Consider the following 27,324-nt stretch of genomic DNA (forward strand, 5'->3'; position numbering starts at 1 on the left):
CAGTAGGAAGGGACATAACTCTTCTTGCTTTAATTCTTGCCTCTAATGTGCACTTTGATGTCTTTCATTTCTAACCCATTCTGTCAGAATCATTTACTTTTGAGTTTTGAGGTGGAATAATGTATATTTAAAAACCCATGGAAGGATTCAATTTTTACAGCTACCTCTCCTTTTATGTAAGATATTGGTACGTTATTTAGAGATCCTAAGGATAAAATGCAGTTTTACTGTAAAAATATGAACATTTTATAGTCAGTGTTATTCTGTTTTCTTTAATGCCTCATACTTAAAACAATTTAGATGACCCATGATAACGGAGCATTTAAGAAAAAAATGAAATGCTTGTGCTGTGACCTTTTGTATGAAAATCTTCCTTGTGCACCAGTGAACACCTACATACACATCAAACTATGAATGTGCATTTATAAATGTGTGATCCAATGCAGAAAGGTGTGGGTGGGTGGGTGATATAATAACTGGTCAGAGTGAAGGAGTTCATAGAAACTTATTTTTAATTTGTTGGCATTTGATCCATTTAGATTAATATATTTTCTTCTCTTTTTTCAGAAATAGTTTTGCTGTTTCTGCTGGCTGGTTTAGTGACAGGTGACACAGGTCAGAAGTATGGATTTTTTAACAGGTCAGAAAATTCCTATGTACGCCTAGTAAATACATCATGGAACCTTCAAAAGTTGACTGGATTTTCGTTTCGAACTTGTTCTGGTGGTGAAATACTCCACCAAAATGGAACAAGTGGAGACTTTCTGCAATTAGAAATAACAAATGGAACATTGAAATTCCAGTGTCTTGTTCAAAATACAAGTTTGACAGTTCCCGTTGGTCAAAATTTAAATAATAATGCATGGTATACAGTGAATTTACAGTATTACCTTGGAAATTTGTTTCTAAATATTTCTCAGGGAAATACACAAATAAAAAGTGAGATTATTGCTAATTCTACCTACAGGACATACTTATTTAATGTAAATTTATCAAACAGTTTGGGGCTCAGTGTTGGACAAGGATACACTGGATGCATTCTGGAGGGACCTAACATGATATTTGTAAATAATGCATTAATTATAAACAATGTGTCTTGGAGTAATACACCCTGCCAAAAGAATGAAAACAACTGCCCAACAGGTAAGATATTAATCAAAAATTAATCAGAGCAAATGAAAAAGGTAAAAAGTACTGGCATGTGATGAACACTGATGGGATAAATATGATCGGTCCAGTTATTAAATTATAGTTGTGTGGTGATTCTAGATACCATGTCGTACCTAGAGCAGCCCCGATATGGACAGGTTCAAATATAGGGAGGGATATGGTAGGTATATTTGTCTAGCAATCTTAATTTCCTTGTCAAGAATGTTAAAGCGTTTTCCAAAAACTTATGGCTCTGTTATCACATGCAAGACATGGTGATCGACAGAAGCCATGTCTCTTTGTTAAGGAAGTTTTAAACTTGCATTAATTTCCGATACATTCCCAGTTGTACAGTGCATTTATTTTAATTTGAATTTATTATATTACCATTCCAAGAAATAATGATTTATGGATGATAACTTGTGGAATGCTTGAATATTTGCCTATTTTACAATTCATAACTGGACCGCTCCAGTCGCCTAGTAGTTAGAGCGTCCACCTCGGAAGCGGGAGGTCATGGGTTCAAACCCCTGCCGAGTCATACCAAAGACACCAAAAATACCTGTCAGATGTCCCATCACCAAGATATCACACAAAGGAAACCTTCCAGATGTCTCAGCCCCCAGATATTGCACAAGGAAGCCCTTCCAGATGTCTCAGCCCCCAAAATATTGCACAGGGAAACCTTCTAGGTATCCCAGCTCCCAGATATTGCACCAGGGAAACCTTGTGCCTACAGGGGACCTTTTATTGAATATGACCATGTCAAAACACAGTAGATCCAGTATCCAAATTAGCAAAGATAATCCAAGATATTGCTAGGGATACCATGTCAAAAACAGTGGTGACTCCTAAACATGTGAACAAACTATTGTTTGGCAATGCATGCAAAGATGGCATCAATGAACAGAAAAAGGTCCTTGCGCATTTCGGTGCCAGTTAATTCAAGAGCCAGAAGTTGGAATAAATACCAAGTATGCCAGGCTAAACCTCTTTGTACAATTAAAGAGAGCTAGATATTAACATGGAAATCCTTTGTCTCTAGGTTGAACCCATATTCTTTTCTTAAATCAGTATGGAATATTGTACGAATAGTGACATTGGCAACATTAAAAGCAGCAGTGCTGTAGTTAAAGAAATGGAATGGACCCAACTGTACAAATACATCGACTGAAACATTCTTGAAACTCCTTACATGAAAATTACTCTGAAACTGCAGTCGAAAACTTGAAAGAGAAGTCTAATTTAGACTCATTTAAATGTCAGATCATTACAATAAACCTTTCATTCTCAGAGAATTATACCGTTCTCTTGATCAAGCCCATGACATGTCAGCAGGACCAAATGATATCAGTGACACGTCAGCAGGGCCTAATGATATCCATGACATGTCAGCAGGACCAAATGATATCCATGACATGTCAGCAGGACCAAATGATATCCATGACACATCAGCAGGACCCAATGATATCCATGACATGTCAGCAGGACCAAATGATATCCATGACATGTCAGCAGGACCAAATAATATCCATGACCTCCTCTTTCAAAACATTTACCTGATGCCGCTCTATTCTTAACATTTTCAATAGAATTTGGAAAACTGGTGACTTAATGCATTCTTGATGAGCAGCAGTGGCACCACACAACCAGGACCAAACTAATTACCTTACATTTACTTCTCAGTCGTTCCAATGTGGATTCGGATGTTAGCACAATAGACCATCTTGTCAGAAGCATTTATAAAAGAAGCTTCCACAGAGAAGGAACAAATAGTTGCCATTTTCTTCCCGCTTGGAGAAAACTCGTGACATCACATGAAAATATGTTATAATAAATGTCCTACTCATTAAATTTATCTAAGGGGTCGCTTCTCTGATTTATCACCAGTTTTTTGAAAGAGTGAAAACCTCTCTTCAGGAGATGGGCATACCTCATGGCAAGATAATCTCATTCACTCTATTGAACATCCAAATTTTCTACAAGCACAAACTTCAAGTATGAAATTTTTGACAAACAGAGTGAAGTTCAATCCAGATTAATCCAGATTTTTTAAATATCTTTTGCCTCCCTGCCTGACAAGTATTTTCCAGCCCAATGTTGTTTCAATCCTTTCTCAAAAAATGTATCTTTTGACTGCTCTCATATACTGAAAGATGACAAAAGAGATGAAAATTCCATAGCTAGAGGATAAAATGTCATTGTTACAGGGGCAACATCCAGAATGTTCACAGGTTCATATGATCGCCTTTTTGTAATGTACTGCAGATATTGTGATCATTGGTCAGTTCATACTTTACTATGTGGTGTAGATATTGCAACATCTTCTATTTGATTTGTCTGACCATTGGTCAGTTTATACTTTTCTATGTGCTGTAGATATGTGACAATTTTACTGTTTGCTAGACCATTGGTCATTCATACTTTTCTTTGTGGTGTAGATATCATGACATCTTCTATTTGACTGACCTTTGACCTGTTCATACTTGTCTATGTGGTGTAGATATGTGACATCTACTGTTTGTTAGACCATTGGTCAGTTCATACTTTAATTTATGGTGGTCATGTGCTAGATGGATAATATTTATCAGATCCCTCTCATAGAGTCTGTTAGAGCTACATGTATCGAAATTTCAATTATGTTGCTGTTTAAGAAAAGAAAAAATCATGGATTTGTCTTGTTCAGCAATCCTGTACATAGTCAGAAGAAACACTGTACGGTTAACATACTTTGGATTACAGTAACAGACCCCGGCCGTGTCATACCAATGATTTCTAAAAATGGTACTATCAGCTGCCTCACTTGGCAATCGGCATTAAGTGGTTAGTGTCAGGATAATGTGACTGGGTGGGATATCATGCTACATATGTGCAGCATGATGCCCCTGTGCTAGACATTGCTATAAACTGCACAATGCAGACATCGTAATGATATGACTGAAAAATTGTTCAAGCTACGTTAAGAATCCAAATCACACACACGCTTTGGGTTACAGCCCTTTGGTCATTGTCCATTCATATTTGTACGAAAATTGTATACTCAAAGGCAAAGATACATGCAATGGTATGTTAAAAGAAAAAGACTATGCATTGGATAGGCACATATTCATATCTGCATAGTAACCTTTGCAGTCCATACTTTAACGAGAAGTTACAACAACTGAGTGGTTAGCAGGGTTTACTGAAGGGCCGACTTTGTTTTCCCTACCATTGGATCAACACAGTCAGTTACCATGGCATGTCCTTGGGCTTGGCCCTTTTCTCCAATTGCCTCGGCACTAAATAACCTACTTGTGTTGCTCTGCTGTAAAACACCTAACTACACACCAAAACGATACTTTTGCCAAAAATTTGTTGACCAACAGAAAATCCTTTCCGTCTTTTCAAAATTTAAAAATGACTAATTATACTTAATTGACAATTAAGTTACAGTTAATGACAGTTAAGTTACACTTAAATTCTAACATGTACATTGGCAATGAAATAAATTAGTCACTCAGAATTGGGTTTGTATGGTAAATTCAGGATATGAGGGCCTGCACTTTGTCTGCAAAGATGCAGCCATTGTTTTACAGGTCTTGGCCATTATCTGACTGTGTCACTTGGTCAAGATTAAACTAAGTGGAGCAGAGATAGTGTTTCATGGCTAATTATTTTGAGAAAGAAATACCAGTCTGCTGGCTGGTATCCTCTTGTTTGGTTAAGGCTTTTGTTCAATTATGCATCTGTGCAAGGAAGGGTCATAGTCAATTGTCTGTGTAAGTCTGTCATAGCTAGGGTGGAGTTTTCAATAGTTTGAAAGTTATAACACAGAGCCTTAGTCAGTGTGATAGAGATATGGCAAATATATTCTAGTACCATAAATTAAAGGTAGAAATCCCCCCCCCCCATGTAGCAAAAAGAATTTTCTAAACATTGCAGGATTTATTGAAAAAATAAATGTAGACAAGGAAATGTGATGCATGGTCATGCTTTTTGTTAATATTTTGGTGCAGCCTTTGGCATTATCTCACATTTTGGAAAAGGCTGTTGGGAGGGACCCTGTAGCCAGTATCATTTGCTTGTATAATGTTGACTTTTCATGCCTAGTTATGGTATTGTGTATACATGGTTTTAGGGTGTGGATCTCAATAGTTTCCAGGTTTTGAACCATAGGCTACTGGAGGGAGGGGGATGAAATGGCACAAGAATATGACCTAGAGATTACAGTGTATGTAATATATGTTGGAACTTAACACATTGATCATACAAGGCATTTCTTAGCTATGCATGGCAAACAACTAAGTTGTTTTGAAATTTAGGCACATTATACGCATATATGTTATGTATATCTATATCCCCATGCTTCTATAAAAGCACAGGAACACAGAATATGTAAATTATTAAAGTCCTTGAACAGCAATATTAATTGGTTTATGACTGTGTATCATATACAGATGCAAGACATACAGAAATATTGCATAGGAATCTCATGGTACAGTATTCCCTCAGTATAACACTCTCCAGGGCAGTCATGTAATAGACCAGCTTTTCGTGAGACCACCTTATAATGACATACATTAAACAGTACTCCCTCATTATGTTGCTGTACATTTCAATCAGAGTATGCTACCTTATTGTGAAATCATCTTATGATATAATGATGTAGTATCCTGTCATGATTCATTCTCTCTTTAGCCATAGATTATACTGCCTTTATAGTGGGACCACCGTATGATCAAGTACTGTACATAATTCAGTATCCCCTCATTATAACACTGTAAGTGTAAGCCATAGATTATACTGCCTTTATAGTGGGACCACCATATGATCAAGTACTGTACATAGTTCAGTATTCCCTCATTATAACACTGTCAGTGTAAGCCATAGATTATACTGCCTTTATAGTGGGACCACCATATGATCAAGTACTGTACGTAGTTCAGTATCCCCTCATTATAACACTGTCAGTGTAAGCCATAGATTATACTGCCTGTATAGTGGGACCACCATATGATCAAGTACTGTATATAGTTCAGTATCCCCTCATTATAACACTGTCATTGTAAGCTACAGCTTATACTGCCTTTATAGTGGGACCATCATATGATCAAGTACTGTACATAGTTCAGTATCCCTCATTATAATACTGTCAGTGTAAGCCATAGATTATACTGCCTTTATAGTGGGACCACCATCTGATCACATACTGTACATAGTTCAGTGTCACCTCATTATAAGGCTGTCAATATGAGCTAGAGTGTCACCTAATAGTGAGACCACCTAATAATGAAATGCATTATACAATATTCCCTCATTATAACACTGTCAGTGTAAGCCATAGATTATATTGCCTTTATAGTGGGACCACCATGTGATCAAGTACTGTACATAGTTCAATATCCCCTCATTATTAGGCTGTCAATATGAGCTAGTGTACCACTTAATAGTGAGACCACCTAATAATGAAATGCATTATACAGTATTCCCTCATTATAACACTGTCAGTGTAAGCCATAGAGTATACTGCCTTGTTCACCTTCTAATTAGGTACATGACACATAATTTTACTACAGTTCTATAAGATGGGATCCATTACCATACATGCCATATAATTGGAACCATTTTATACCGAATGGCCTTACAGTGAGAGAAGTTTTTTATATTGACCTGGAGTTAATTAAAAAATAAATGTTAAATGGGTTGACAGCTTATATCACATAAAGTTGTATATCAGCCTGGATGAAATGAGTTTTTGACCAAAAAATTAGGTGAAACCAATAATGAGGGATGTTAAATCAAACAGAGACCATAACTTAGTCAGTGACTTAGACTTATAACAGTTAAACTCTTGTGGGTGTTATTAAGTTATGCTGCTTAACCCAATTTGGTTGAAATCCAATAAGAACAATAGGAGCTTTTAAGAGGAAAGAACTTTGGGGGGTATTTATATTGTAACTTAAGAAATACGGGTAAAGAATGCTTGTAAACTAGGTGATCTGAGATTCTGTCAATGCAAACCTGTATACACTTTTAGGAATCCAGCAGAACAAAAGAAGTAAGTATGCTGAAATAATCTCTTGAAATGCAATTTAGAATCTGTGGGATATGACCTTGAAATTCCAATTATTGTTTTCTTTTCTTCTATTTTTGGGCATTTGATTTGAAATTATTGTACACATTCGTCAGTAATTTTTAACATAGTTGTCTGGGTTAGTAAGTATGGTAATTGACAATGCTTGAGAAATTGGTTGAATTCAGGTATAAATAATAAACAAAGTTTGAAGTCAGAAATGAAGGTGAGTTTGTTTCATCATCAGAAACTAGAAATTAATTCACAGAATGAAGATGTACACAGAATGCAGACAAGTTTCTCAAAGATCTGGTACTGTATAGACATCTTGACACCATATGTATTGTGGTGCTTCGAAAGTAATAGAAGAAAAATAAAAGGGATGAGCCAAAATTTAAAATCCACATGTTTTCTTCAACAAGCAGGAGACAAATATATTCTGGATTATGAATTAAAATCCACAGTCCCATCATAAAAGTTGTAAAAATGACTGAAGTTAGAATATTATCAACAAGACATCATGGTTGGAGAGCATTATATACTAAATGTACACCATTATGTCAGTTCCAACTGCATACTGCATAGACCCAGATCTTCTGTTGCATAATGCACTGACAGGTCATATTGGTTTTATAATGTAGTTTCCTAGGACTCGTCAGTAAAAATAACATAGGCCCTAACCTGCCTGCAAATTATGGCGTGGCAGATAAGAGTCTATGCTGTTTTGCTTATAAGTGAGTATATACGGTAACTAGGACTGAACATGCTGTTAGACTATCATTGACAAGGCTTTCTGATAACAAGGGATGAAGAAAGTGGTATATATCACTCAAGACCAAAGCTGTGACATATTAGTGAAATATTGTCTCTACTTAAGTGAAAGACAAAACAAATGAACTGCACTCAACAACAAGCACAATAATGACAGTGATGAATTATCTGTTTTCATGAGTAATATTTGTTCAGTTAGATCAACTTACATGTACATTATTGATGCGCAAATTGGTTGTGGGAAAGAAAGAGAAATGCAGACACAAACAGCTGTTGATAAGCCAATAGATAGAATGAGACATTCACATTAATTTCAAATTATAGTAGACTGAATACTTCCTGTGTTTCTACCTCTGTTTTACATATCCCATATTTTATTGCATTGATGCCAATATCTTCATTGATAAGATGAAAAAAGAAACATTTAGAAACATTGATTATAATTATTGATGCCTTTAAAAATTCAAACTCAAGTAAGCCGCTGATACCATATGCACTAATTAAAGTCAATAATTCTTCATTCATTTCATTAAGAATGGCCATTTTAACATGTCTAGATAATAGTCCTACATGTAAGACCTGATGCTGATATTTATTTTGTGGGCGTCAAAAATCAACATGTGCTATATCTTACTTGTAGGACTTGTCTAGATTAGAACTGGGTTATGGAATTTTACCTGCCAGGTGCAGTATGTTTATATACAAACTAATTAATAACTTCATATTGGTAAGTGGGAGACATTCTCTTTAAGAAGATTATTAATTTACTGACTGCATGCATCAGGCTTGTGCCACAATTTAATATGCATATACAGGTGACTGCTTCAGGTAAGTATGCAATCAGACTGGGAGATAACACACTAATTAATACTCTGATACTGGCAAGAGGAAAACATTGTCTCTTAACAAGGAATATTGATTTATTGACAGCAGGCACCAGGCACATACCACAATTTAATCTGAACATACAGGTAACTTCTTCAGGGAACCATGTTATACATGTGAATAGTTTACCTTAATAGGATCATATTGGAAGAAGAATCTTTTTCATTTTTCTACTGACTAGACTGGGAAAGAACTGATTGAATAATGAATATTTCTAATAATGAATATTAAATGCTGTATAATATTACAAATTATTATATGCTCTGATTTTGTCCCATAGGTTTAACATGGGTATAATTAAACAATATTTTTTCATATATATTTTTCTCAAGCAGAATTATGACAACATGTGACTTTTAACATTATATCTAAATTCCAGCTTGCTTGATATAATCACTCGTATCATGAATGAAATTATTGTTAGATAAAGGATAAAAAGTATATTTATTGGAATTAATGCACATGTACTGCCTGATATCCCAGGTGGACTCATATTGGTAAATTGATGAAATGCATAAATGCTAACAATTTACTTACAAGCTCATTGGCCTGTTTCAATTCAATTGTATTAATCTAAGTAACAGAAAGAAGCAAAGCCAGCAAGTTTCATTAAATTCAACAAACAATTTATTTCCCTGAATACAAAGTGAAAAGTTTAAAGACACTTAGAGTATTGTGAAATAAATCCCAAATAATCCTAAAAGTATAGAATTTTCTGAATGAATTCCAATAGTCTTGAATGTCCAGATATACCACAAAGATATTATCCAGAGTTTACTTAAATGAGTCCTCAGTAATCACAAAGTTTTTGTCCATAAAGTTAATGAGCACTTTGTAATACCAGTGAACAATTTAAATAAATGATTCCTTTGAACTTATATCTGAACACAACTAAAAACACTGATCATAGATTTCCAAAGACAGATATGAAACAGGAATGAAGACTTTGTATGCGTGTGTGTATATATACCAATTTTACTTGACTTAAGACACAGCAGAATGCTTATTATGTGGGTCATTTCAAATGTTCTAACAGACCTAAATAAGTAATGACAATTCTAGCTGATCAGGGTGACTCATTAAGGGAGATAATTATTGTTTGGGAACATCGGTTGGGAAAATTCAAAACTTACCGTTATGTATGAGAGGCTGATAAAAGAGAAGTTATTGTTATAGGAAGCTAGGCTGCATGGCATCCATGTGGTGATGGCGGCCCCAGACTGGCCATACAAATCGACCTCGCATCTCACCTCTCTACACGCAAGTTCAAGTCTTGGGTCAACCACATGCTGGTATGTAAAAATGATTGACATTAGCCTCATGTGGGTCAGTGGTTCTTAAAAGGGTTTTCTGTGGGTTCCTCCTCTACCAAAGATACTGGCTGCCATGAATAACCTATCATATGCTGAAAAATGGTGTACAACCCCACAAACCAAACCAAAGGTAGACAGATATATTTGTCTCTTAAATGTAAAGTTATAAATGTTTAAAAGTTGTAAAAATTTAGGGGACAGATTGTTCTCTAGACAGTTTCATGAGGTTATGATCCCTCTTAGGGGCAACATTTTGGGAGCAGGGTCAGTCAACCTCTTTTCTTTAATCCCCAATGCCTCGGTGGTGGAATTTTAAGATACTCCTTGTCCTTCCATCTTTCTGTTATCACAACTCTTAATCTGCAAAGATATGAAACTTTAGAGTTCTGTTGCCCAAGTAGTAACCATCTGCAAAGAGGGCATGGGAATGCCCTTGGCTTCTTCATACAAAGGCATTATATGAGGTCATTGTTTAAATACACAAGAATTTCAATTGCATTAACATTCTAGAATATTTTCTTACCAAACTGAATGCTAGTGCTCCCTCTTTATAAAACTGTTTGTGTAAGACATTTGTGACCTTGACTCTTGACTTGTATTTCAGAAATGAGGGCTCTTTATAAAACGGTTTGTGTAAGACATATGTGACCTTGACTCTTGACTTGTATTATAGAAATGAGGGCTCTTTATAAAACTGTGCAAGTCATTTGTGACCTTGACTCTTGACTTGTATTGTAGAAATGAGGGCTCTTTATAAAACTGTGTAAGTCATTTGTGACCTTTACCCTTGACTTGTATTATAGAAATGAGGGCTCTTTATAAAACTGCAAGTCATTTGTGACCTTGACTCTTGACTTGTATTATAGAAATCAGGGCTCTTTATAAAACTGTGTAAGTGATTTGTGACCCTTACTCCTGACTTGTATTATAAAAATGAGGGCTCTTTATACAACTGTGTAAGTCATTTGTGACCTTGACTATTGACTTGTATTATAGAAATGAGGGCTTTTTATAAAACTGTTTGTGTAAGACATTTGTGACCTTGACTTGTATTATAGAAATGAGGTATGCTCTCATTTAAAGGGTATAACACAATATCCCTACTTACATCACATTTTCCATAATTATTTAAGGATGTAACAAAATATCTGTTCTTATTTAAGGATAAGTCAAAATATCCATACTTATTTAAGGATATTACAGTATCCAATCTTATTTTGCATGCCATTTTAAAGGTGAATACTGTACATGAATTATGTATCAAAATAATTCATTTTCCATTAACATTTCCATGGGCAGATATTTTATGGTGAATACTGTACATGAACTACTTGCAAAAATGCATCTCACTAGTTGGTGTTCATTTCCATTAATGCTTCCAATAAAACACATTTATCTACACCTATACAGATGTGTGTGATAAACTCATGCCTGTCCAGCTGCCCATCCGTCAGTGTGGCAGTCCATCCATCAGTATGTCTGTCCATCCATCTGTCCATATCTATTATTTTTATAACCAGAACTCCATCAACTCTGACTGATGGAGTGCTGTCATATCACTGGTTACTTGGCATAATATGATATTTTTTTTAATAAATAAATGAGTGGATGAAAGCAAAGGTATATGGGTTGAAATACATCCCTCCATGATAGGAGGGTCAGAGGGTGAAAGGTCACAGGGTCATAGGTAATATGGATTATTCTTTGTAACCTGAACTCCTGTACACAGATTGAGAGAGGGTGGTCATGTTCGGTGAACAATTTATGGGGATGCAGGGCCATCTTAGATGCCCACCCCCATTAGAAAAAAGGTGATTATTTTCCGAATGTAAGAGGGATTTCATTAAAAAAAAAGTTAGAGCTTGGAAATATACAGAATTGTGAGGGAGTATATGGGAGGAATTTAATTTTTAAAAATGTAAAATCAGGGTTTGGAAATAAGCATGATTTTCATACACTGGACTGATTTTTGGGGTGTAATTGTTTTACAAACCAGCATAAATCCCTGAAAAGTGCACATCCTAAAATATATGAGGAGGATGAGTAAGCAGAGGGCAATAAGGATTCTGTTATTGAAAGCTGACAAGAGGGTTATGTGGGGCCAAGGGTAGAACAATAAAATGCAGATATATGTAATGTAACTTCGTGATACACATTTCATCACTCTTTTTATGTATCCTTAAACTTACCCCTTGTAATTATATGAATTCCCAGAATAGCCGTCATCTCGTGTACATGATCTGAATTCTCCTATCACATTGTCCTGACCCATCACCTGATGATACACATGCACGTATTATTTCCCTCCATAGGGATGTATACTGCATGTACTCGACACAATTTACAATGGCTTTTACGAAATCTGAGACCATGCCGCCTTCAGTTTCAGACCCATTGGCAGTTCACCCATTCCTTGCGTTTGTTTCCCCCACTGCATTGACAACCGTATGGGTGTAATAAATTACCGATACACTCTCCGTGATGCCATCATGCATGTGCCATGTAGTTTAGTCAAGGTGTGACAGCCAGACAGCGAGTTTACAAAGCACTGGGCCGTAACTTATTAAGTGCTTTGTATATTCATGTCCGATTACATGACTCGAACACGGCATATTAACTGAATTTTACAGATCACGCTGTTGCTTTTGTGGGAGGAGCACCTTTTCAATATATTTGACTGTTCAAATTTTAGGCAGGCACATGGGTTGCCCAGAATGATTTTTGTCTCTGTTGACAAACTTTGACACTCATTTACGCAGCATATCAGTTAGGTATGGACCTCTCTGGTATGGCATAGTATCGATGGAAGTTGTTTAAGAAACACCATGTGCAAATATCAGTGTAACTGCAAAAGAGAAATAGTATGATTCGTTAACTTTAAAGAGCACATCTGGAATACCTTTATTCAAATTCATTAGACCTTTCAAGTAACAAAGGTGCTCGCACTTACTAATGTACATGGATGGAACACAAATGGTTGTCTCGGCCAAGGAAAGCTGCGATTAGACCCATTCAGGAAGTGCTTTGTAGGACGAATTACTGGGGATATTTTCGGTGATGATTGTGACCAGTGATTATTTGTTTGTTCAGTATCGATGTGTACATTGGCCTCACCTGTGTTTCATTTGGAAGTACGTTTTATTTCCTTAATTGGATTGAGTTTTGGAGCCATCGTGTAATCGAACCTATTAGAAAAAACGTATTCACAGCTAATGATCGGTTTTAAGTACACAAATTTAATTATCACCTGAATTCTCAGGTGTGAATCAAAACGAAAGCCAGACACGTGTATATATACATTTTACCTGGATAGCCTACAGCTGCAAATTGTGACATGTAGAACTTAGGATTATAAAAAACTCACATAATTAATGATTCAGTTAAAATCTGTTGTTATAACAAAAAGACAATATTGGCTCAATGTCAGTTTTTATTTAACCGTCTAAATTTTATTTATTACACGTTAATGACATTTCTCTAGTTAGATAAGGGTCACGTAAGTTTCTGTTACAGCTATTTTCACGTGACTCGTACAGTGCTTATTTAAAAACACGGTGCCACTCAATCAACTATTTATACTAACCTGAATATTTTGTGTTTTGAAAATTATCAGTTTAATTTGTCTATAGCCGATTTAAAGTTTTCTCTACACCCAACAGACCATTGTATGAGGGCCCACCCCTAGTACGTATATGTTAAAAAATAGCATTGCCTCAGGGCACAAGTAGCCGTCCCATGTCAATGGTATACCAGCCGCAGTCGACTGACCTGAATGACTATGGAATGTTCACCTTTTACAACATAACGGAGGACTGTCTTGGGGATCGCTGTAGTGGTACAAGCCGTGGAATATCAATGTGGAAAGTCTCGACACTATACCTCTTCATTGCCATCGTTCTGAGTTATGGATTTATGGGAATTATATCTGCTAGTGGTAAGTTAAATCTGCGAGTTAATTAAAACAATTACGTTGACCACTACTGCAACAAAAAGGTATGGCCAAACCTGTAAAACCCGCCAGATTTAAAAGACTGTTGGCGTGGGTGGGGGTTGGATTGAAGTGGCATGTATTCCAATATCTTCATGTATATAGCTATTGGCGTCATCATACAAGTATATGATATACTACACACACACACACACACACACACACCAAGTAAACTTTTGCACAGAAAGACTCTTATATGCCACCTCCTCTCTGTCATACAAGATTTCTAAAGCTGTAGACATTATACATTGTTTCCCCATTAGAATATTTATCACAACACTTTAAGATATGCAACAGACACTGAACTTTGTCCATCCCTACCTCAACCCTCCCAGAATTGGTCCCGTGTTCATCACTCTAGAACTATTCAGATTCTCACCTAGTAACCATGCATACAATGGACATGAAACTAATTGATATATTTAGCTGACAAACTCAGGGTCTCATTCTTATCCTCCTGGCATGATAGCCCCTACTAAGTGATAGCTTGAAAACTGTTGAGATCCCCATACCTAAAATATATATATATATATATATATATATATATATATATATATATATATATATATATATATATATATATATACTGGACATGAAATACCCTTCTGGCATTTGCCTTTGGATCAGTTCTTACACTCAGGTACCTTTCAACAAAGAGTCTGATAACTTGTGGCTACAGGTCAGAATGGGGTTTTAAAAACATGGAATTCAATATTTTTTTAGATATTCTGTGGCCATTTTACATATTTTGGTTATTTGAATATTTTATTTAGATTTTGTGATGGACATAATAATTTCTTTTATATTTCGGACTTCGTGGCACATAGATGTCAACTCTAGTCTTCTAGATGGGTCCAGAATGGGGATTTATAAACAGTGGTCATATGTATCAATGAGTTACATGTGTGTTCCAGTTAATTGATTTGTTTGATCATTATATATCAACTAGTCACATGTATATGCCAGTTGATTTGTTTGACCAGTATGCATCAACAAGTTAACATGTATAGTCCATTTAATTGATTTGTTTGATCGGTATGCATCAACAAGTTACATGTATATTCCAATTAACTGATTTTGTTTGATCATTGTTCACCGTAAGTTAAATGACCGATATGGCTGCAATGTTTACAATGGCTTAATTAGTGCCTGTAAATGTTTACGAAATGGGTAATGATGTTGATGAATATAATGTGGATGTCACTGACACAGGAACAACTTATTCCAATTAAGTAATATATTTCCACGTCTTGGCTTAAGAAGATCATTTAGTATGATTTTTGTTTGCTAATTCTTTCAAATTATAAATTATTTCCACATCCAATGTGGCATCGTTAGCTGAAATTTTTGGGAATTGGTTGTACCACATATGACACCTGAGGTTTATCTACGTACCTTGTTGATGAAAAAAAGTAGAATTTGTTGATAATTAGTTGTATGGTGCATGACACGTCTGGTTGATCTACCTTACCTTGTTGACACAAAAAATGGAATCAGTTGATAGATGCCTGAGGTAGATCTACTTACTTTGCTGACCAAAAAGGTGGAATTTGTTGATAATTAGTTGTATGACACATCAAGTTGATTAACTGACCTTGTTGACCAAAATAATTCTTTATGCTACTTTATTTACCTTTGAAAAATGTTACATAACAGTACATTTGAAGAAATGCTATACAAGTTTGTAAGCCACTGCAGTTTGTTGATCATTGTAGATCCTACAAGAGCATACAAAGTATATATGTACATCTGCACAATATGTTGATTGCATTATAAATTATTTCATCGTGTACGTAGTGTATATATAGCAATACAAAAACCCCAAACAATATTGGATTATCCTTAAGATGTGTTACCTTAATTATCACACATTTTCAACAATCATGTATCTAAAAACTGAATCCTTTTATGACAAGAGGTGGAAAAGATGCACAGAAAATAAAACAATCGCAAATTTAGCTAGGTACAGCCTGAACATTGACAAGAGTTTACATTTAATGCCCCTAAAAATGTGTTTCCTATTGTACTGGTTTTAAAATTAGGGTAGCTAGGTAGGGTTGTTTTTTGGTTTCCTGTGCGTTATGTATATTATAGTGATTAGTATATACAAAGTACTCAGTGCTGCAAGTACTGGGCTAAACCTGCTCAATTAGATGCACAAATGCATTTTGGGTAATGCGTTTTGTTTTTTTACCCTGGGGGGAAATAAGTGCAAGGTTGGCTACAAATAGGAATGGTTAGCCGACATGAAATATGCATATTTTTGGCTAAATAACCATCAGTTGTTAATAAGCCTGATGTGCAGATGGGATACATTTAAATAGCTGTTAGCTGTTGACCTGATGTGCAGATGGGATACATTTAAATAGCTGTTAGCTGTTGGCCTGATGTGCAGATGGGATACATTTAAATAGCTGTTAGCTGTTGGTCTAATGTGCAGATGGGATACATTTAAATAGCTGTTAGCTGTTGGCCTAATGTGCAGATGGGATACATTTAAATAGTTGTTAGCTATTGGCCTGATGTGCAGATGGGATACATTTAAATAGCTGTTGGCCTGATGAGCAGATGGGAAACATTTAAATAGCTGTTAGCTGTTGGTCTAATGTGCAGGTGGGATACATTTAAATAGCTGTTAGCTATTGGCCTGATGTGCAGATGGGATACATTTAAATAGCTGTTAGCTGTTGGTCTAATGTGCAGATGGGATACATTTAAATAGCCGTTAGCTATTGGCCTGATGTGCAGATGGGATACATTTAAATAGCTGTTAGCTGTTGGCCTAATGTGCAGATGGGATACATTTAAATAGCTGTTAGCTGTTGGCCTAATATGCAGATGGGATGCATTTAAATACCTGTTTGCTATTGGCCAGATGAGCAGATGGACTGAAAAGTTGAGTTTTGAATTGTTGCAAATGGAATCGTTTCACTTATTGTGTACCATGTGCATTTTTCAAAACTTGTTTTCGCTATGATGCATACAATGTTGAATTGGATTCAACAGTTCTTTTGGGTTGCTTGCATATCATGACTTGTTCTGCTATTTAATATCTCTTAAAAACAGATTTGCTGGTAAAATATTTTACAAAGGAAACTGTCTATCAGCCTTAGTGATTAGTAGAGTAATACTGTTTTGATGTCATATTCAAACAATTTAGGAATATGGTATGTAATGTATGTACTAATTAATTGATAATGTACATTTAATTCAGTAAGTTTCTTCTGTGTGCATGTACTTGCCAGACAAACCCAGGAAAGACTTGAACCCATGAGCTCAATTTTTTTAAATAATGTTAACTAAGTGGAAACTTTGAAATGATTTATGAATCTACTAGAGAAATTTTTCAAGGGAATCTATGGTTTATTTGCATAAAATTGACCCTTTATTTTAAGAATATATTATTTTTTGTTTTATAAAGCTTTTAAGTTTTCACATCTTTGCATTTTATCCTCTTATTGGTAATTTACATGTCATGTGAATATTTTGGAAAGTTTAACTTACTAACATGTTTTTTATATAATGCAATTCTTTCATTTTACATTTTCATAACTTATGCTTTAGTCAAGCAGTACTTTTCTATAATATGTCATTGTAGAAATCTGATGTCATGAGAATGCGTAACATCAGTATTGTCAGGATAAATGCATTCAAACCAATGTTTCTCAATTCAGAATTATTATTCATGCATGAAATACAAGACACTAATTCTGTAAGGACAAAAGACTTAACTTTCACAAGATGCAAAGCAGCTCTCTTCCTTGCACATTAATGGTAGATTTGTACATGAAGACTCTGTTCCAGAAATCAGCTAAGTCATAATTTGTTATGCAGGTATTCTACTATTGTGGTACACAGAAATTATCTCTTGAAAACAATAATTTAGGTAACTCAAAAAATATTTTTTAAAATAATTATTATCACACCTGAAGAAAAATGATAAATAAAAAGTGTGCCATAATTACAGACAGTAAAGTATTTAGAAGTATTTGTGACAGAATTACAATAAAGTTATCATTATATACTTATTCTTATTGTGTACAAGAATTACAGTGAATGTTATCATTATATAATTATTCTTACAGTGTACAAGAATTACAGACAGTATAGTTAATATTTGAACTGGATTACAATGAAAGTAATCATTATATACTTTAACGTTGTTTGAATAAACAAACAAGCATGTATTTATAGATCATGTTTTAGCACAGCAGGTTTTAAAATATGATATCCGTCATTGGTAAACAGTCTTATCAGTCAACCAATTTCTAAATGATAGTTAAACTGAGTGCACAATGAGTCACGCCACACAATCATTAATTGTACATGCAAAACAGTTTTCATGAAGGAGCTGATTGCTTCAATCATGATTTTTAATTTCTTGATTAATTTCCTCATGTAAATCATGGGCTCCAAGGATAAAACAAAACTTGTATGCAGTAAACTTCTTATTAATAACGAAATTGAGATAACACAAGTATTAGCTTTGTAATATAAAGTTTCAGTTTTAGTGGGAAAGGCGAAACAAGACATTATATGAGACTTCTTAATATAACAGCAGTTAAATAAGCAACATTTAATTCTGCTTGGTTGTAAATGCTGATACATGTACAAATCTATGCCAGTCCAGGGTAATTAAGGTTACAAAGCACTAAACAGTTTTTAGCTATGGCCACAGCTGAGGAATTTCCCCCTACCTTGAATCCATCAGCCGTCATAATAAAGCTCCATTACTTTTAACATGTATAATGTTTAATCTCATCAGACAATACAGAAAATGATTGGCACAACAAAAGTTGACTCTTCTACATTTACCCCCTCACCCACTTGTTTTATAGCTAGATCCTGAATGACATCATCAGCAGCCATATTTGTGGTATGCTGGCAGATTTACCATATATTGAGTTGATATGGTGTTTAAAGTTGCAATAAATTCATGAATCTCAAGATCCTGTTACAAAATGTGCATACATAAACATAACGCAAATCAGTCTTTCTCTTTGTACATCTATTTTTAATTTATAAGTTGATTTTGCTTTAGTGTGCCATGTTCTAAATGGTCAGTTTTGATGGTTGTATATAGGAGAAACTGCCAGGTTGCCCATCATGTAGATACAATGGGCAGAATATTGTCTGCTAATGACCTTATTGGGAAGCATCTATTACCTTCACCCTCCCCATGGCACATGAATATCTTAAAACTCAAGATTTTCAACCCCATATATATATATATATATATATATATATATATATATATATATATATATATATATATATATATATAAATAATCAGGCTTCATGACTGCATATCTGAAGCTAATGATGATAGGAGTGGACTGTCAATAGACAGTTTTTCCCATAAAATCACTAATTATAAGATGTAATTAAACACATATAACAAAGCTATAAGGAGATAGGCAGCCACTCATTCACATCATAGGCCAAAATTTGATCTCAAACCCATCCTGCACAAATGCATTTCTGCATTAGAACCATCCCTTTGTATGAACATCAAGAAATCAATGCATATAAAATATCTGGCGGCTATCCAGCTTACTGTGTGTGAAGTTAATAGGTCTTTAAATTCCTAAATATGACTGAACATAAGTTCATGGAAGCAATTCCCCGTTGAGATAGTTTGCTTCTGTTGATTCAAATATTTCAGTAATTCTCCTCCACCCTTCTCTGGAGTTATTGATTGGTTGTTAATGGCACATAAACACATCAAAGGTTCTATCGTGTTGCAGTTGACAGAGTCACATGCATATACCTTGTCCAGTGATGCATGTTAGTCAACCACATCTGGGTTTGGGTGACTGAACATAAGTTCATGGAAGCAATTCCCTGTTGAGATAGTTTGCTTCTGTTGATTCAAATATTTCAGTAATTCTCCTCCACCCTTCTCTGGAGTTATTGATTGGTTGTTAATGGCACATAAACACATCAAAGGTTCTATCATGTTGCAGTTGACAGAGTCACATGCATATACCTTGTCCAGTGATGCATGTTAGTCAACCACATCTGGGTTTGGGCGGCATTTGACCATGAATACTTTAGTTTGCATGTATGAATGGTAACCACTGAGCTGCTGTTGGTTTACCCTATTTTAAAATGTCTGTTATGGAAACCACTGAGCTGCTGTGGGTGTACCCTGTTTTAAAAATGTCTGGTATGGAAACCACTGAGCTACTGTGGATGTACAATATTTTAAAAATGTCTGGTATGGAAACCACTAAGGTACTTTGGGTGTACCCATTTTTAAAAATGTCTGGTATGGTAACCACTAAGCTACTGTTGGTGTATCATATTTAAAAAATGTCTCTTGCATTGTAGTTGAGAGATTTCTTGGGAATAGGTTTATTTTCATAATGCCAGTTTATGAAGTTGAACAACCAGAGCACCCAGTACTTGTCAGAATTGTATCATTCTGTATTTAATCCCAGCCAGTTTTATGGATATTTAGTGCAGATTATACAGTCAAGATTTCTTTTTAAAATATATTAGTGGATATTATGTCGATGACATACTAGACAATAATGGAGCTAAAAATTTAAAACTGGATACAGAACACAGCTTGCCATATTATTATAACTAACATATTGTCTGAATGGAACATTTCATTACAATGTAAACTGCCAGGTTACATTGTGCATATAAATTATAGCTAAACAGGAGTTGTCACAATTTGTATGACTCATGTTTGCCTTGTGTATTTGAAAACAGCTTGTGGTAATGCGTTTATTCTAAGTAATGTGTATTAAAATAGTCTTGTCTTTAGGTAAATATTCAGAGTGAGGTGCAATGACTTTGAACTTTTTGATAAGAATAGATAGGTTACAAATTAACTCACTGTTAAATATTTAGTGGTTTGACTTATTTGGTAACATATGACACTTGTACAGACTTTACTTGTTTTGGTTACATTCGACACTTGTACAGAGTTTACTTTTTTGGTAAAATGACACGTGTACAGAGAGTACAAGTTTGCTGTAGTTTTGTTAATAGAACCTTGCGGAATGAAATCTTCTGAGTCCTGTAGTAATAAGAATGAATTCATCAGAGCCCTGTAGTAATCAGAATGAAGTCATCAGACCATGTAGTAATAAGAATGAAGTCATCAGACCATGTAGTAATCAGAATAAAGTTATCAAAGCATGTAGTAATCAGAATGAAGTCATCAAAGCATGTAGTAATCAGAATGAAGTCATCAGACCATGTAGTAATCAGAATGAAGTTATCAAAGCATGTAAAGATTAGAATAAAATCATGAGAGCATGTAGTACTCTGGACAGTACTCTCACATTACACCAACATGTCATGAACATATGCAAAGCTGCATATCTTGAGCTGATACGCATCAGCTCAATTCGCAAATATTTTTCAGTTGATGCCACTAAAACACTTGTGTGTTCATTAGTACTTTCAAGACTGGACTATTGTAACTCAATTATGTCTGGTTCATCTCAATATCTACTCCAGAAACTTCAAAACGTTCAAAATACAGCTGCTCGGATCATACTTAGAGTACCACGATCAGAGCACACCTTCCTGCTGCTCTGTACCCTACACTGGCTATCCATTTGATCTAGAATCAAGCACAAAATTTATTCTCTCTGCTACGTTTCACTGTCGGACTCTAGTCCAACATACCTATCCGACCTCACCCATGTGTACACACCAGCAAGATGCTTACGCTCCTCTTCTGACAATTGTATACTCATTCTTCCAAGTATGAAAACAAAGACATATGGACAGCGTTCTTTTGCATACCAGCAACATGGAATGAATTGCCCACTGAACTTAGGCACAAAGACATAGTGATCACATTCAAGAGGGCTCTCAAAACTCACTTATTTCGATTGCAAGAACAAACTTAAAGACCTAATGATGTTTCCTACCTTTAATATTCTCATCATGTTTTTTAATGTTTTCTAATTTCATGGTGTTTGTTTTTGTAGTCATAGCATTATATGTTTTTTATTTCATAGGTGTTGTCTATTGTTGTAAAGCGCTTAGAGCTTCTAAAGATTAGGTGCTATACAAAGTCCTCATTATTATTATTATTATTATGGAGTAATCAACTTTGAAAATGATGCAAAATTACAGAAAAGCAGGCAGTATTTTTTTTATTAGAACTGTTCAATTTTCTAAAGATTTCATCCATTTAAGACATTGATTATGAAAAGAAGAAATGCTAGGAGCCTGCCTTATGTCACTGGGAATGTTGTTCCATACCAGTGGACCATTATATTGAAAACTTTTTTTAAAAACAATTCCTTCTTTGGCCTTGGTATAATGTAATTTTTTCTTCTTATGGACCTTAAATTTGGAGTGCCATCAGTATCTCTTTGGTGAAAGATACTGCTTAGATAGACAGGAATGTCTTTTCTGAATACTTTATACATCAATTTGGCCTTTCAAAGACATATTCTTTCATGTATTGTTAAAACCTTTATACTATTCATTGCATCCTGAAAATTGTCTATACATTGATCTAGAATTAAATAGCAAGCCCTCTTTTTGAGTCTTAAAAGTGTTGTTACATTTGAATTAAGAGGTATTACCCCCAATTACATTGGAGTAATCCTGTTATCAGTGGCGTCACTTGGGTTGGTGTCACCCAGTGCGGTAGCTCATGGTGTCACCCCCATGGTCTTCCTTCCGTAACAGACCATACAGAATCCTTAGTAATGTCATTTTGGTGTCACCCCCTCTGATGGTGTCACCCAGTGCAGTCCGCACCCCCCGCATCCCCTTAGCGACGCCACTGCTGTGCCTGCTAGTCATGTATTTAACTATGATCGGTTATCCGCTTATGAAATCCGACTAGACCGAGCAGTGTGTGCTCTGTAAAATTTGCAATTTTTCATTTTGGTGTCACCCCTCTGAGATGGTGTCACCCGGTGCGGTCCGCACCCCCCTAGTGACGCCACTGCCTGTTATGACTGAATATAACTTTTATAAAAGATGACTTTATACTGAAGGGGAATGTATGTTTTGATTTTCCTCAGTAGCCAAAGATGAGATGAATCTTTTTTGAAACATGTCTAATGAGAATAAGCCAAGTAAGATTGTTATCTACGAATACACCAAGAATTATATCATGAGAGGGCATATTAAGACTCATCTTGTCAAATATAACCTGGAGTTTGTTGCTATCTATCCTTGCTCCTTTTTGTTGTGTTGTAACTAGTAGGGCTTTCGTTTATTTTGTATTTATGATCATACTGTTTTCCTTGTACCATACTTGAAGTCTGTTGAGAGCATCTTATAAGTCATTTTCAAGTACCATTTTGGTTTTATCCACCTCAGAGAGTGTAGTAATCTAGTATCATCTGCATAGAGGTCAGTGGAAGAAATTGAAGTTCCAATCTTAAGAGGTAAATCGTTGATAAATAGAATGTTGTTGTTGTTGTAGGGTTTAACGCCATTTTTCAGCACACGATAGGCTATACATGGCGGGTAGTATTAATGGTGGAGGAAGAACCTGGGAAAACCCCAGAAAGAACCACCGACCCACGAGAAGCTACTGGCAAGCTTTCTCACATACCCACATTGGCCGAATCCGAGACTCGAACCTACGCAGATAGAGGTGAGATGGCAGTGATCCGTAATGGAGAGTGCTTTAAACCACTTGGCATAAATAGAATGAATAACAGCGGTCCAAGGATAGAGCCCTGTGGTACCCTACAATTAATATTTTTACTTTCAGAAAGTTGACCATTTAAAGATACTTTTTGCACTCTGTTGGTTAAGTGAGAAGTAAACCAGTTTAGGGAGTTTTCACTGCATTGATAGATTTTTAGTTTTTCAATAAAAATTTCATGGTGTACAAAATCAAAAGTTTTATGAAAATCAACCATAATAGTGCCCTCCATTTCTCCTTGATCTAATGTTTTCAGCCATTTATCAATCAAAGATACAAGTGCAGTTTAACAGAAGTGATTGTGGTGAATGCCAGACTGATTATCATGAATAAGATTGTAAATGTTCAAACAGTTGAGAAAAGAATCATTTACATGTTTTTGTAGTAATTTGGAGAGACAAGGAAGGATAGAGATGGGTCTGTAGTTATTTACATCATCTTTTTTTCCTGCATTATGCAGTGGTATAATTTTTGCAGTTTTCCATGTTTGTGGATATTTATTAGACCTTATACTTTCATTGCATCTGAAAGCTATACTCTCTACAATTGCAGGTGCAGCTACCTTTAGTAGCCTTGGTCCAATCATATCAAGTCCTGTAGCATTATAATCATCCATTTTTTAAAAATATATTTCAACACATTTCTGGACTCATTTCAGGAATTTCAAACTTTATATTGTTTTGGTAGATTTTTTAGCACAAAAATGTTTTGAGTTCCAGGTAATCAGATGAAGTTCTGGGTTCTTTTAAGTTTTTCAGCAGTTTGAACTAAAAAGTTGTTAAAAATATTTGAGATGTCAGTTGGATTATCAGTGTAAATGCCCTCATGATTGAGGGATACAATTTCAGTTTTACTCTTACATTTGCCTGCACCAAACCCTGTAAACACTTTTCAGATAGCTTTTGGGTTATTTTGGTTTTCATCCAGCACTATTTTGTAGTGTGTTTATTCGGCTTGACATCATTTTATTAACTTTATTCCTCCAAACTCTATATTCAGCTTGATTTTTTGCTGATTTTAGTTGGTCTCTTTGCTTTATTGCTTCTAAAATTTCTGGGGAGATCCGTCCTGGCTGGTGGTCTTTCTTTATCCTGTGCGTTTTTAAAGGGGCATGTTTGTTCACTATACTGATGAACAGACCTGCCCAAGTATCTAAAACATCATCAATATGTTCAAAGATTTGGATTGTATTCCATGGAATCTGTTTCAGATCTTCCAGAAATTTAACAGTATCAAAGTTTTGAAAGGATCTATAAGTAATGGATTTATGGATATTATTTTTTGTTGATTTGCCATTGACTTTACATGTTAGAAAAATTGTAAAGTGGTCACTTATACCAATCTTTGGAACCATTACTTTTGTATTAGTATAAATATGATCTTTAAGTGTTTTACAGGTAGATGTTACTCTGGTGGGTTTATTTACTAGTTGCTCCATACCTAATGAAGCAATAGAATTCATCCAATTCACTTTTATTTGATCATTGAGAAGGTCTCTATTTATATTGCCTAGAATGTAGAATTCTTTCTCTTCATTTGAAATTCTATCTACTTAAAGTTAAAAAAATTCACACCAATCAGTATGTGATGATGGGGGTTTGTACACAAAACTTATTAAATAGGGCTTAGCTTTTTCTGGAGTGATCTGTAGCCAAATGGATTCTATTTCCTGTATTTCAAGGTCTTCACGTCTTTTACAAATAATACCAGTTCTAACATGCACAAGGGGCCCACCACTGCCTGCTTTCATATCCTTTCGATAAGGTTTGTCGTAGCATTGATATACAAGAAATTTTCACCCTGATTTTCTGTTAACATTGTTTCCGAGAGTCCAAATAAATGAATATTTATTATTTGGAGATGTTAGCAGCTTCACTTGATCGATCTTTCCACGAAAACCCTGAATATTTAAATGACCTATGTGTAAACCTTTGCTAGAAATTCCTAAATTCATTAGATTAATATCAATGCTATTAGAGGCACTCAAGGAGACAATAAAAGTATTAAAACTATGTTCACAGTGATCATCATTACAACTATCATTACCGGTACTGTATGAAAAATTTGTTTTTCTACAACTGCATTTTCTACTTTTATAATCATTGTATAAATCTGAACTATCAGTCATATTTGAAAATGTACAAGTAGCTGGTAAGTTTCCACATTCAGAACATCCATCAACAAGGGGATCAAATCTGTTTTGACAAGCGATGCATGATGTATATGACCGTCCTTGATAGATAGATTGGTCCTCCCGCTGAATAGAGTCTTCCTGTGGAGTTGAGATGGCCTCATTGCCCTATTCCTATTCCATAAATCTATTGAGAGTTTTGGCTTTGTGTCTTCAGCAAAGCTACCACATTGATGGCATTGTAATGGCTGTCTGTGCCTGCATTCCTGTGCTGAATGTTTGATCTCACCACAGTAATCACATCCCAAAGTGTACTGACTATATTGATACGGCTGACAATATTGTCTGATGATGTTTTGACCCATGTTGGGGTTATAGGGACGGGTGAAGTTTGTAATATGGCTGTAAGACCAGAATACACAAATGACTGCATTTATATTTTTTGCCAGCTTTTCCACCCCTGTGGTAGACAGGTGGATATTATCTCATTTTCTATTGGGATGAAGTCATCAGGGCATATAGTAATCAGAATGAAGCCTTTAGAGCATGCATTAATCAGAATGAAGTCTTCAAAGCATGTAGTAATCATAATGAAGTCATCAGAGCATGTAGTAATCAGAATGAAGTCATCAGAGCATGCATTAATCATAATGAAGTCTTCAAAGCATGTAGTAATCATAATGAAGTTATCAGAGCATGCATTAATCATAAGTCATCAAAGCATGTAGTAATCAGAATGGTCCTCAGCATGTAGTAATCATAATGAAGTCATCAAAGCATGTAGTAATCAGAATGGTCTTCAAAGCATGTAGTATCAGAATGGTTTTCAAAGCATGTAGTAATCAGAAAAGTCATCAGTGTATTTAGTAATCAGAATGAACCTCCAGAGCATGTAGTAATCAGACGGAAGTCTTCAGAACTAGGTAGCAATCAGAATAAAGTCTTCAGAACCCTGTAGTAATGAGAGTGATGTTTTTAGAGCCCTGTAGTAATCACATCCATGCATTAGTAAAGTTGTTCTAAAAGATAAATTTTACATTTTTCAGGTATATAGAAAGGTAATATTTATTTAAAAATCATCAGTGTTATTCAACTCATGAGAACAAATCAGTTAATTTTTTCTGTCTTTACCTGATTTAATTTTATAATTACAAATCCTTCATCATGATCATTGTCATAGAAAAATTATTTTGTTTAAGAGCTTTAAGTATATTTTCAAAGAAAAAATTGTTGGAACAATCAATATTTTTTTAACCTCAATACATATTAAAGGACATTTTTTGCACAATTTTTAAAATCTTGTTTTTCCAATAAATATAGTTTTGTGTATTTTTCAATGATTCCTTGAATACATTAGCTTCTAAAATAAAACTCACAAGATAAACTGTA

At 35.1% G+C, this 27,324-nt stretch overlaps 1 protein-coding gene and 1 long non-coding RNA gene across 5 annotated transcripts in view; one reads left to right on the top strand and one right to left on the bottom strand.

The window, feature by feature from the left end:
- Positions 1 to 27,324, top strand: part of LOC149780039 (protein crumbs-like) — a 237,653-nt gene that overhangs the window by 13,774 nt on the left and 196,555 nt on the right. For 3 of the 4 annotated variants that reach the window (XR_016414989.1, XM_089936792.1, XM_089936793.1), the window contains exon 2: positions 568 to 1,143. Coding sequence is in view for 3 of the 4 variants with exons in the window: in XM_089936792.1 (XP_089792918.1) it covers positions 568 to 1,143 (576 nt within the window). In the remaining variant the exon portion in view is untranslated. Of the gene's footprint in view, positions 1 to 567; positions 1,144 to 13,224; positions 14,105 to 27,324 lie in introns of those variants that run through there. The other variant, XM_089936794.1, reaches the window with a different exon arrangement.
- Positions 9,484 to 12,678, bottom strand: LOC149780040 (uncharacterized). The gene is made up of 2 exons (XR_016414991.1): positions 12,360 to 12,678; positions 9,484 to 10,530 (listed from the first exon to the last, which is right to left on the bottom strand). It is a non-coding gene; the product is annotated as an uncharacterized LOC149780040 (long non-coding RNA).

The sequence above is a fragment of the Sinohyriopsis cumingii genome, chromosome 16, assembly GCF_028554795.1.
Source record: "Sinohyriopsis cumingii isolate HCF-2022 chromosome 16, ASM2855479v2, whole genome shotgun sequence".
Lineage (NCBI taxonomy): Eukaryota > Metazoa > Mollusca > Bivalvia > Unionida > Unionidae > Sinohyriopsis > Sinohyriopsis cumingii.